General features: G+C 37.8%; 1 protein-coding gene across 1 annotated transcript in view; it reads right to left on the bottom strand.

Annotated features, from left to right (window-relative positions):
- Positions 1 to 13,645, bottom strand: part of Mmrn1 (multimerin 1) — a 45,864-nt gene that overhangs the window by 16,186 nt on the left and 16,033 nt on the right. The window contains exons 3-5 of the mRNA XM_008844627.2: positions 13,294 to 13,400; positions 5,630 to 5,737; positions 4,052 to 4,225 (exon numbers count right to left, since the gene is read on the bottom strand). Coding sequence (XP_008842849.1) covers positions 4,052 to 4,225; positions 5,630 to 5,737; positions 13,294 to 13,400 — 389 coding nt within the window. The remainder of the gene's footprint in view (positions 1 to 4,051; positions 4,226 to 5,629; positions 5,738 to 13,293; positions 13,401 to 13,645) is intronic.

The following is a 13,645-nucleotide window of genomic DNA, read 5'->3' on the forward strand; positions in this document are numbered from 1 at the left end:
GGGGAGGGAGAGGAGGAGGAGGGAATAATCTGTTTATTATATAGGAATCCCAACTCTAGTTGTGAAGGAAAATAAATGATGCTGGGCTTTTTGTCTGAGTAAATACCTGTTGTCACCTCAGGACTGTGCCGTTAGGTGTCTAGTAATTAGGTTCAGAATTTATACTGTGAATTCATATAAAGCTAATAAATCTCAGAGAAAATGTCTACTGAATTGAAGGAAAATATAAATATTCACAAAACTTAGCCATGACTTACAGTAACAATTCAGTAATGAAATAAAGAACTTTTACCACATGAGTGAAACTCAAAAGAAGAATTCAAGGTCTGCTTATGACATTAACTTTGGAAAGTATAAATTTGACAGTAATGAACATGCTGTAGTTCTTCATCATGAAGAAACATGCTGATCATGTGCCAAGATTGTGATGAAACAGTAAAGAAAGGAGATGGGAGGAAAGGTGGAGGGAAGAGGGCAAAAAGAGGAGCAGCAGAGGGATGGAGAAGGGGAGGGGGAGGAAGAGGAGGAGGGGGAGAATGAGGAGGGGAAGAGACGGGGTTGAGGAGGAGGGGCCGGAGGAGGAGGAAGAGGGAAAAAGGAAAATGGCATTGGACTATCCCAAATGATTTAAGGAGAAAGTGAATATTTGAAAATGTACAAAAAAAAACCTGTCTCATACAGAAATGACAGGCAGGAAGGAAGACATGTACTTGAAATATACTTACAGAATCTAGCTTTAAAGCATATAGAAATGTAAGACAAATCCATTAAAATTTTACAAGAGCACAATGATGATCAGAGTGTGAGATACAAGCCCCACAACACAAAGGATTTTCAAGCTTAGGGCTGTGCGATGGGATATCACCACAGGCATTAGGCTACTGTGCAGCCAGGTCACAAAGATCATTGCAGGATGGATGGTGAATAAGCTCTGCTGTCTCTATTTCACAAACATGTTTTTAAAAGTACTTAATACACAAGAAGACAACATAAAAAGTATTGTTAAAGAAAAATTCTAAAAGAATGATGTACTGCCTAAACATCTTGATGTTAATTATTTGTTCAAAAAAATTCTGTAAAATGTGGGTGGTTGTTTACACAGAAAAACATGTTCCTAGAAATTTATTCTGTAAAGATCTATTTGCTAAATTAAGAAAAAGGATATTTTTGTGCTTTTTCTACACCTAGTAGAAACAGAGATAAGAGTAGAAGTTCAAAATTATGTTTAATTCTCACAGCATCCAAAACTTGATAGAGCATAATCAAATATATTTAATAGTGAAAATAAGACATTCTTTGAAGTTATTCAAAACTTATTCTTTGAAAAATTCACGTTTGTAAAGATTAAAAAGGAAAAATAAAATTCAAGCTTTATTGAACTAGCTAACTACAGAAAATGTAGAGGTTTAACTTCTGCTCATAACGAGACTGCCAGGTTAGAAACACTGTACATGGATAGCATTCAGTACCAAATCCTGCTCAAAGAAATTGGGGCTGGGGGATGAAAATGTATTTGGCTCCCTCGCTTTCCACTCTTTAAAATATTCATGAAAAAAATCACTGGGAAAAGGGCAAAATCAGAGCAGTGTTTGAAAAGATATTCGATTAACTCAAATGGTGTTTAGTGATAAAAAGCTTTTCAGATAGGTTTGTACAACTTGTTAGCAAAGAAACAAACATATAAGTATCTGATTTTGCAAAGCATAGCAACTTGCCTTATGTTAGTACCTGTGTGGGCACCTCTTTAAATTGTATTCTTTTTACATTATTTTTATTTTATGTGTATGAGTGTATTGCCTGGATGTATGTAAGTGCACCTGTGTCATGAAACGCTGGCGGAGGTCAGAAGGGGTCATTGAATTCCCCTGGAACTGGAGTTATGGACAGTTGTTAGTCTCCATGTGGGTGCTGAGAATCGAGCCTGGGTCCACTACAAGAGCATACAGGGCTCTTAACCACTGAGCCATCTCTCCAGCTCTTAAACTGTGTTTAACTCTGTTTTATGTAACCTAAATATTCTTTTCTTAAAAAGATAACGTTGTATTTGGTAGCTTAGACATTTTGATGTAAGGCATAATTGCATGCTCTAGGTTGGGGGTGGGCCTTCCAGAACATTCAACTATCTTTTATGGTGTTGAATTTAATTCTCAACCATATATAAGGCTGCTGGAAGAGAACTAGATATCTTGGGTGTAAAGCAGAGGGAGGAAGCTGTGGTCTTCCCTGGCCAGGGCAGCACTGTGGAGTGGGAGGTTGTTTCTATTTCCTCTAAGAACAGTTACTGTACACAAAGCCCTCTGCTTCCATAATTAATGATCTTGCTCAGGACACAATGAGTTCCTCCTACTGAATGGGAATTTTCATTACTTCTGCTGCAAGTTTGTGTTTTTTCTTATATTATTGATAGAATTTTTAGTAGGCAAGTTGGTCACAAAAAAATAGCTTACAAAAACCTATACTTCTCTCAGGCCTTGGTAACCAAATTTGGCTGACTAATTTCATTGAGGTGGTTACACTCAATTACGTAGTATGTGAATTTGATTCGTTTTCCTGTTATTACTTTAGGGAAAAATCTCTCTCTCTCATGGTTGGCACTGGTGATTTGGGCCATAACAGATACATGTCAGACAGTCTTTCAGTGGGATAGCATCAATTATATATGAAAAAGGCATAATAAAATTCATTATTTTGTATAATGAATACAAGCTAATAAAAATCTTGTTGCTGTTGAGGCATAACAGTGTCAGTCTGGACAGGAAGACAATATGTCAAATCCTCACCTACTCATCTGTTAAAACTATGAAGCACAACACAGAAAAGTTACCTTGTGAATGAAAGAAATGGGTATACATAGTAAGACATAATTTATGAATAAAGCAAAGTCCACGGGACCCGGAAACCTGAGACTTGGACGCATAACACATGCCCCAATGAGGTGAGATACTCTTAGTAACCAGTCTAATTGCCTGGCATATCCAAGCCCTGCCTGCAAGTGCCTTGCCTAGTTAATAGCTCATCTTTCACTGCGCAGTTGAAGGTGGTTTCTCTTCCTAAAAGTGTCCATTCCCTTTCCCTAGGTTTGTGGCACACCTCAATACACAAACAACTCACTCAGGCCAGCGCTTTCTGTTCCTCTACATCTTGCTGGGCAGCAGACTGAGGAGCAGCCAGCCCTTTCCCTGAAAGTCCACATCTCAGTTCCAAATACTTTTGAATGAGTTTAAACACCTTGAAGTGAGGAGGTAGTCTTGATATATCCAGGCTTCCTCAAATCATGTGGGTCTTTAAAATTGGAAGAGGAAGGCAGAAGACTGGCCCAGGAAGTTGTCATCACAGGGACTCAAAAACACGGTAATTGGCTTGACAATCATGAGCCAAGAAATGCAGTGGCCTCTATTGCCTGCCAGTAGGCTCCAAGTTTACAGAGAGCAAGAAAACAGGGACCCCAGTCTCACAACTGCAAGAAAACCACTGCTTCCCGCAAGATGCATCAGCAGGAATTGGATCATCATTGCACAGAGCCTCCAGACAGGGGCACAGCCTGCTGTAAGACAGTTATTCTAAAATCAAAAAAATCAGAAAGAGCTTAATCCAATTTGTAATATTATGGTTTATTTGAACTGAAATATTTTAGGATATATTTTATTGATTACGTGTCATGACAATTTTGAAAACAGTCACTTCAAATTTATCCTCAACATCCTCAATAAGATTGGGAAAATGGTGCTTCTAGTTGCTTGAAAATATTCCCTTCGTGACTATCTTTGAATGTGGTATCACCTTGATGGACATGTGAACCCATTCTGACTGTGGTTAATACCAGCGATGTTGTAAGTAGGCACAAAATGCCAGCCATACAGGTATATGGTAAAATAATCTCAATATGGTACTTCCAATTATTTTGAAGATGAATCATTTTAAAATATCTCATTCAAAAATGCTGATTTCCATACTACCCTATCTAAACAAAGATTTTAATGATGGGGGAAAAGGTCAATCAGTATTTGTTTTTTCATAACTGAAAGAATAATTTAATTTCTTTTATGTTTACCTTTTAGAAAAGATCGGAATTCCATGTCTTTTTCTTCACCAATTTTCTCTTCAAGAGAGAAGTATGCATTCCTTACAGCGCCCACAGCCAGGGAAACATTGTCAACCTCCTTCTGCAGAAGACTCAGTTTACCTGCCTGGTGGTTCATTTGATCTGTCAGTTTTTGTATCACGGCTGTATGTGAGAGAGAATTTAAGCTATTAAAAACTGTCAGAATTTGTGATGTTTAAAGGAAATTCAAGTAAACCATATTTGTACTAAAGGTTTTGAAAATTAGACTAGAAATACGTAAGTTATGATGAGTCTATTTAAGGGAAGATGGTCACAAAGGTGTTATAATCTCTCTGCGTTCTACATTTTTAGTTTCCCCAGAATGTATTCTTCTAATCTTAAAGAGAGTTATTGTCACTGGGAAACCAAAATAGCTGGCTTGAGGTCATAGAACTAGTGGCTTATCTCTGCCCCTATATCCTATGCCCAGGTACTGTGTGCAGCTGTACATCTGTAGGCAGCTGAGGTTTTAGCTGAGTGCTTACTGTGTCCTAAGGTATTCCATAAAGACAGATAGACTCCAAATTCAGACTGAATCACTTTGTAGAGTACTGATTCTCTCTACCCCTTTACACACGCATTTTGTATTCAAAAAGTTGCCAGCATTTTAGATATTGAATCACAGTATAAATTACAGGCCAGTTTCTAAGGTATAATCATTTGCATTCACATTTAAAAGTCAATTTGTTGAGTTAGCATACAAAATTGATTTTATCATGGCATTTTCCTAAATATACATATCACCATATTTTCTTGTATTCACCCTCTGTTACCTGTTGGTCCCACTTTCCCTCTTAGGGTTTTCTTTCCCCAAAATGAGTGCCCCTTTCTGCTTTTATGCCTCCTGTGTTCTCCCTCTTCCTCTCTCTCTCTCTCTCTCTCTCTCTCTCTCATATGTCTGTATGCATGTATGTATATATGCATATATATATATATAAAATGTTCCACATATAAAAGGAAATGTGACATTTGTCTTTCAAAGTCTAGCTTATTTCTCTTAAGCTGTTCTCCTGGGATCATTTTAAAAGCAAGCTCATTAAATCCCATTTCTCAGTTGAGTATCATGTTTTGGTTACCAAAATCTATGCCAAGCATATTACTAAGATCAACATAAAATCTTAGGCATAAATAACTTTTCTTCAGTCAGTTATCAGCACCCTTTCCTGGTCTCTATCAGCAAAATCAGAGAACCTTCTCATCCTGCTCCTTCTCCATCAAGACACTAGTGATTGCACTATTTGCAAGACAAAAATTTGTCTTGATTTTGGAAAACTGTTCTGTCCCTCAGGTTGCGGTATTGCAGTATTTTTACTTTCCTGTGTTTGCACATGGCCATTCAAGACTTTATGCAATTCCTTTCACCTGGGAACCTGCAACTCAAACATCTAACAAGAGAAAAGAATTGAGAGGTTTGTTAATGTGCCACTAATGGCATATTTGACGGTCAAGGGATTGTTTGTTTGGAAGTCAAAATAAACAATGTTGACAATAATTAGGTTTGAGATGATAGCAATTACAGTCTAGGACCTGGGTCACCACAGTCTTGATGTTGCTGGGGCTGCTCGGCTGTTCCTCCATCAACGGCTGTGTGACTTTCAGCCTGGCTTCTGTGTGTCAGTTGCTGCTGCTCTTGGGCTAGACAGAGCAGAGAGAGGACAAAGTGTTAAGTGTTGGAAGGGCTCATGTTTTCCAGTCCTGAGTGATAACGAGGCTGACATTCATTTTCCTGTTTACTGAAGCGTGGTGATGAGGCTGACTTGCAGAGGAAGCTGGTCCACCCTATCCGTAAGACAGCATATATCACCATGGAGTTAGAAGTCAGACCTCTAATTCTGCCTGGGAAAAAATAATGAAATTATTCAAAATTTCCGTATGTGAGAAATGGATATAGTCTTACCAGATGTAAACAGACTGAGTAATTGGATAGACATCACAATCCATTGTGTTTAATGTGACAGCAAGCAGCCTTGTAAGTGGATTGATTGCTTAACAGTGCGATTTCCATCTGCTGACCACTGGAAATGAATGAAAGCTATGCTCCTTGGACCAAAATCAGCTGTTTAATTAATAGTGCTATTTAAATGGGTTGTTCCCAGATTTTTAAAAAATACATGGCCTCTGAAAGACTAAAAGTAAAAGTAAACTACTATAGGAGTATAACAAGGTGATCAGCCTATAAAGCCAGTGACATTCCTCAAAAACGGAAATTCTTATATCTATTTTCAAGGAATCCCATTTCTGACAAATGCAGCAACATTTTAAATGGTAATATAATGTGTCACTAGGAAAAACAAATTTGAAAAAGATTTACTTAAAATGTTGGACATCTAAAACAGTATGTCTTTAATTTACAGACTTTGAATGAACCTATTTATTCATTGACGTCTGCACATAAGACTTGTGCAAATACATGTTTGGTGTCTAGGTAAGGTTCTCCATCTATGAAATTTTGTGCCAGTGGAACTCTACCTGCCGTGGGTACAAACTAACCACTTTCTTAAGGCACAGGTGACTTTGATGATAACCCTAAAGCTTTCCTACTCCCTACACACTGTACTGTATTTGATTAATTTGGGTCCTTTTCCATTGTTAGATTGAATTTTGCATTTGAATTTTTTGAATCCTGTTCATCAAGGAATTGAGCTAAATCAATGAATTTCCACTTGTGTATAGTTTGTTTTGATGTCCCCTCCACTGTAACTGGTGAGTTATTTAGCGATGGAAGAAAACAATGCAGAGCTTAGAGAGATGAAGGTTGGAAGGGAAAAGTGTTAATCCTCTGCTAAGCCTTAGCACTAAGGTTCTTAAGTTGTAAATTCAAATCAATTTATAAAATGTGTCTATGAAATAACTGTGTAACTTTCCTGTCAAGGCTCCTTCCTGGCTAGGATAATAAAGTGTTTTTCTGGCAATTTGCATTTCAGTTCACTCAAGCATATAGCTAAAGAGTAATATTTCTCAAATTGGTCTCTGCACTGGCCCTGCCAACATTCCCATGGAACTTTTGAACCTGCAGCTTCAGACCCTCACCCTAAACCTGCTAATTTAAGAAGCTCTGGGGTGGGACAGCAATCTCTTTTAACAAGTTCTCCAGGTGATTCTAAAGTTTGGAAACCACTGGAGTAAAGCAAGATAACTCTTCCCTGGGAAATCCCACCTCACTCCCCTCCCTGTCTTTCTAAGCAGCAAGAACGATCCAGACTACAAACCGTGTAAATACTGGTCACAGGAAGAGCTTGCCGGTTTAACAGGATGACCGTGGTCCTTCCATTTCCTTATTGCTTGCTTTCTGGAGCTAGACCATAGGAAGAAAAAGAGCTTGTGCGTGTAAAAATCCAAATGAACCAGGTAGGAAAATTGCTCTCCAAATTGTAGGGGTTTTAACGTCACGCAAAGATCCTTGGTACCCAATGTCGCATGAACCTCTCTGCTCTGGAATTCATTAGATGGGGTCTCTGCCAAGGCTGTTAGAAACTTGAAATGCCTGTTTTACAAATTCAGTACTTTGTGTTATCTTTTCCTAGCTGTGTTTGTCAACTGGAGTTCAATGCTTGCATTCACTCTAATTTATAGCCCAGGAGTCTAAGCAGTGGCTGCAGAGAGCTGATAGGATCTCTGGAAGAACAGTCTGTTACTCTTCTATGATAAAGGGCCGAGTTGATGGATGTTCTTTTATTTTTTCATTTAGCAAGCTTTCTGTCTCCCCAAATGTATTTTTAAGCACAAGGACTGCAACAGACCCTAGGTTTTTATCCCAAGGTATCCATCTTCTCTTTCATCCAACACAGACCCTTGCCTCGCTCTGTAGAGTGCAGATTTCTAAGTCTCTTTTCCTGGTCTTCTTTCTTTAAGTGATAGGTGCGGGACTGAAAAAGCATTTATTTAAAGTTGTAAAGATCAGGGTGTAATTCATATCTTTAAATGGCAAGGCATGTTTTGAATGGGACTTCCTTTTGTCTTATCTGTTTCCCTCTACAATACAAACTCTGCCCTGACTGATCAAGGACTTAGGGGCCAGGCCGGCAGGCAGCTGTCAAGTACAACGGCTTTCTTATTAAGTGTTTTTGTTTGTTTTTTGTTTTTCTCTTTAATTAGGCAGGTTTTATTGCAAGTTTTCTTTCTTTCTTTCTTTCTTTCTTTCTTTCTTTCTTTCTTTCTTTCTTTCTTTCTTTCTTTCTTTCTTTCTTTCTTTTTTCCTTTCAAGCCTTTGAGCCATATGGAGGAAGTCATTAAAGGTGACAATACTCAGCTCTCTCCTGCTCAATTTCAGAAAACCTTCCAGTGTGTCTTGACAAGAGACACTTCCAGTTAATCCCAAGGGTCAGGTAAAACCTGTAGGTGGGTGCTTGGTAAGGTGAGGAAGGTAGCTCATGCTAAATGCATTATAATGTGATGGAGTAAGATACTCACAGAGCATAACATGCTTCCTAGGGAAGAGCTAGTTTCGTTGAAATATAGCAAACAGATTTTTCCTCTTCTAAATGCTGTAAATTTCAGCTAAATTTATTTGGAATGTATTTTAAAATACACTTACTGCAGGAACTCCAAATTAAAAATGTTAGTACTACCAGCTGTTTTGTAAGTTGTTGAATTATCTCACACTTGTAAAACAAAATATTTGTCATATTTTTATAACATACCACAGGAGTTAGCTTAATCAGTATCTGCATAGCACACATCTTTTCAATATTTGTTACTGTTTGCTAGATTTTATAAAATGCAATGTTATAATATGGCCTGTGTGAGCGTTGCGTGTTCGTGGTGCACTGACATACACGCAATCAAAACACTCATACACATAAAATAAAAATAAATGTTTTTTTTAAAAAAGGAGTTAGATACTCTCAGAGAAGGGAGAAGAAGACAGTTCAATTGCTGCTATGGAAAAACTGGGTGGAGTGCAATTTTTAAGAGATTTTCAAAAAGGTTTTATTCATCACCATTTGAATTTAAATTCCTTTCCTTTATGATATCTTAAGAAGTCATAATTTCCTGTTCCACTTCAGCATATTTTAGAGACATCTACTGGAGAGGCACATAACTGCAAGTATTATCAGAAAGTTTAAGTGGGAAAATGTCTCTAACATCCTATCACAAAATAAAATAAGTCACTTCCAAAAGGCAAGGTTTGGGACCCCAATAGGCACATCTATTACTTTGATGCTAGACCTAGTGCTCTTTTTTTCTAAAAGGTAAGCATCTGGCAAATTTTTTAAAAATTGAGTTCCATTTGATTTTATAGCTACTATTTCAATAGGTTATTTACCAGTAGAATTCTAGTGTTTTGATTATCTATAGGATTGCACAGCTGGTAATCCTATGGTGAACAGAAACCAGAGGAACTTCCCCATGGGTTTAGATGAGCAGCTGCTTCTTGGTAATCAGAAAGAAAAGGGGAGAAAAGGAGCAACTGGGGCTGCAGAGCACTGACCGCCCTTGCAGAAGATCAGGGTTCTGTTCCCACTACCCACAAGGTGACTAACAACTATCCCTAACTTCAGTTTCCCCACACCTGTAAGCCCAGCAACTCAGGAGGCAGAGGCAGGCAGATCTCTGTGAGTTTGAGCCCAACCTGGTCTACAAAGTGAGTTCCAGCCCAGCTGGGGCTACAGGGAGATCCTGTCTCAAAAAGACAAAAGGGGTGGGGAGGATAAGTTCAGGGAAGGAAGAGGAAGGCAATTCAGTTGCTGACAATTCTACTTTTTCTTGATCTACTGCTGTGTCTTATATATATAATTTCCCTACAGGAATCTAAATTAAAATGAAATTATTATATTCACATTATGAAATTAATTTTGTTAATGGAGAAGAAATTTGTTTGGGAAGCAAGGATTTATAAAGTGTGTGTGGTCCTTTACACATTTTCTGTGGATAATAATCTTCTGACACTTGGAATGCCCTGAAATGATTTTCATGGCACCCACATAACCAAACTGTAAAGGACCCACAAGAGGCTTAAAGAGTGGAGCAGTCTAATTATTCCTGGCATATTTGAGGCAGCCTGCCACCGGAGGCAGCATGGACATGGCTGTCAAACACTTTATTCTTAAAGGGGACAAATTGCTCTACTGTATAAGAATGGGAGACTGGTGGCAAATTTATCAAGTTTGATAGAACTAGGACTAGGGTGGGGGTTGGGGGAGCTTGGTAGACATCAGAAAGGGAAACTGTGAAGATGGAAGAAACGGGGTGAGCTGATGAAAGGTGGTTCAGGGATGAGATGGCGCAGTAGCTCTCGAAGCTACCAGCATCAACTGCGCTTATAAAAAATTGAACTGTTTTATGGACTGCAATAAAAGTCAGAAGAAAATGGCTAAGGTTCTGTCTGAGCAACGTGACATTATTTTGGAATCAACGCCACATTAGAATTGATTGTATGAGGGCCTAATTGGGCGACCTGCCATTCAAGTGTTATTCCCTCATAGATTTCAATAGGGAAGGTGTCTCCCATAACAGCTTAATCAACTGACACCAGCTTTTTGAGTAGCTTTAATTAGGTGTCTATGACAGGAGGTCATCACCGGAGCTTTTCTAGGGTTTTTTTTTTTTTTTTCTTTTTTCTTTTTTTTGGCCAATCTGTATTAAAATACCAATTTTCTTCAAATATACTGTTAAAGATAATCTATAGGTAGCCCCCAGTTTGACTCTGAGATGCCATTAACAATAGAAAATAAACTATTTAAACACTTGACAATACCCACAAGCAGGGAATGAGAGTTCAGAACAAATATTCAAAATTATCAAATGATTTTATTTCTTATGGGTATATTTACCATACTGGAGTTCTATTACACTTTTTTTTTTTTTTTTTCCAACTGGAGTTCTATTACACTTTTTTTTTTTTTTTTCCTACACAGATGCTGGGCTGGAGACATGGCTCAGTGTTTAACAGCACTGGCTGCTCTTGCAGAGAATCAGGATTTGATTCCCAGAACCCATATGGTGGCTAACAACCCTCTGTAACTCCAGTTCCAGGGGATTCACCACCCTTTTCTGATCTCAGTGGGCATTGCATGACACAGGTGCACTTACATACATGCACAGAATACACAATTAGACATAAAATAAAATTAATAAATATTTTAAAAATGGACTGATTATCAAGTGCAAAAGGCTGAGATATGGAGCAAACCCAGTTTTCAGCAGTTGGGCCCAAGACATGCTTTAACATCCTGCCTGCTTTGCTTCCTGTGGCCTAGAGTCAGCCATTCTGTGCAGTGAGGTATGTAATACCAACCTACATTTCATTACTTTTTTGCATTTTTTATTGAATTTTTTTAAATTTTCATACAATATATTTTGATGATATTTAGATCCATTCCCCTTTCCACACCTCCCTCCACTGCCCATTGCCCAATTCAATGAACTCTTTTACATTAATAACATAGCCTATGGCATATGATCCATGTCCCCCAATGTCCTTCAGTGTTAATCTAGTCAATGGACCCATGAAGAGTTCCAACCCTACAAGACACTGTTTTGCCTCCTCCCAGCAGCCATCAGTTGCCAAAAGTTCCCTAGGTTGGGTTAGGGTTTCTTATCCACTTCTCCGTGTCTGCGCTGGGACTTTGAACAACCTGCGTTTTATAAAAAGCATTTTGCAATCAAATACTTGACTCTTCAAGAAATAACCATGGGTTTCTCAAAATATCCTTTTTCATGTTTGAAGAGAAACAAATATCTAAAACATAATTCTAAATAATGTTGTAAACTTTGAATAATTTATAAGAAATGCAGATAAGAAACAGACTTCTATGCTGTGAACATATTTGTACATCTCATGAAACATTACAATATTCTGTATTACCTCATTTCTGAATATTTCCAGTATAGATGGTGCTTCCTTTAAAAGTTTAGTTTCCCTTGTTGTAAGGTGAAATATTCATGCTACACTCTGACCATACATTGGAATTTCTATCATTTCTGAAATTTAAATCAGACCAGAAAAAGGAGCATTGCCAGGGACTTTTCCCGCAAATTCTCTCTGCATGGGCTGCAGGCCGTGAACAGCATCCCTAACTGAACTGCAGGATTCCTAGTGCTTGTATATTAGAATTTCCTTTTCATAATGTGACTCATAATGGTTTCTTCACAGTTACATTAATTTTTAATCACAATCTCCTATGCTGTTGATTGAATTCCCCACCACTGCTAATGGCTTTTCTTGTAATATTCATTCATTTAAAATATGTATGTTGGTGCCATATCTTATTTTTCAAAGAAAATCTGTTTAAAGCTAAAGCAAAATAATAGTTGCATGGAGGTTAGACCACAGCAGTTTCCTGTGCGTTTGATCAGCCTTACAACCAGAAAAATCCTTAAAATCTCGGTTGAAAAAATTGACTCCATTAAGGTGAAAACAAACAAACAATGAATTATTCCTAGAATACATGGCATATTCTTTAATCTCAAATTTCATTCATGAACATTATTTGAAGTAGCTGAACTGGAACAAAGATAAAAGGTTGTGTAATTTTTTTATATGGGGTTTACTTCTAATAAAAATTTATTTAAAATATAAAATTAAATTTCATATCTCAATAAAACAGTCTTGTACTTTTTAGTTGAGAATAAGTAAGTAGAGAGCTGGGCATGGTGGCTCATGCCTTTAATCCCAGCACTTGGGAAGCAGGCAGATCTCTGTAAGATCAAAGCCAGCCTGGTCTACAAAGCGAGAACACACACACACACACACACACACACACACACACACACACAGAGAAAAGAAAAAAAAAAAAAGAATAATCAAGATAGTACGCCTTTACTCATTTCATAAAACCAGCATAAAGGTGAGGGGAGAAGCTAAAGGACAATTGATGAAATTTTAGATTATACCAAATCAAGAAGCTCTTTTAAAAAATACAACAGTCCGGGCGCGGTGGCGCACGCCTTTAATCCCAGCACTCAGGAGGCAGAGGCAGGCGGATCTCTGTGAGTTCAAGGCCAGCCTGGTCTACCTAGTGAGTTCCAGGACAGCTGGGGCTACAGGGAGACCCTGTCTCAAAAAGACCAAATAAATAAATAAATAAATAAATAAATAAATAAATAAATAAACAAGCAACAGTCCTGCAATTGGCTTCCTGTTGCTTTTCCTTGGTTCAGATTTGCTTCACTGGAATCAATGACTTATTTATCAATTTCTTAGGATCATCCTGTGCTGAATGATGTCATGTTGTCATACTGGAGCATACCTGTGAGCTGACACGTTGGGCCACTGTACCCAGGACAGCACTTCCATTCTAATGAGGTAACAATCTTATGCTGCATCTTATAAACAGCACTGGGTGTCTTCTGCGATCTGGAGATGAAAGCAATTGGGACACAATTATTATTATTATGATAGTATCGAATCATAAATTCAAAATATTTGGAATAATACATGAACTATATAATAAGCATTTAGTGTTAATTGGCATTATTATAACCATAAACATTACCATCAATATTATATTAAAAGTAGTCAACACAGTATCTTTGAATATATGACAAAAAGCTTAGTGGTTTTACTATCAGTATTTTAAATTAATACCTACCACTACAAGG

This window comes from Nannospalax galili, unplaced genomic scaffold (genome assembly GCF_000622305.1).
Source record: "Nannospalax galili isolate Female #2095 unplaced genomic scaffold, S.galili_v1.0 scaffold441, whole genome shotgun sequence".
Classification (NCBI taxonomy): domain Eukaryota; kingdom Metazoa; phylum Chordata; class Mammalia; order Rodentia; family Spalacidae; genus Nannospalax; species Nannospalax galili.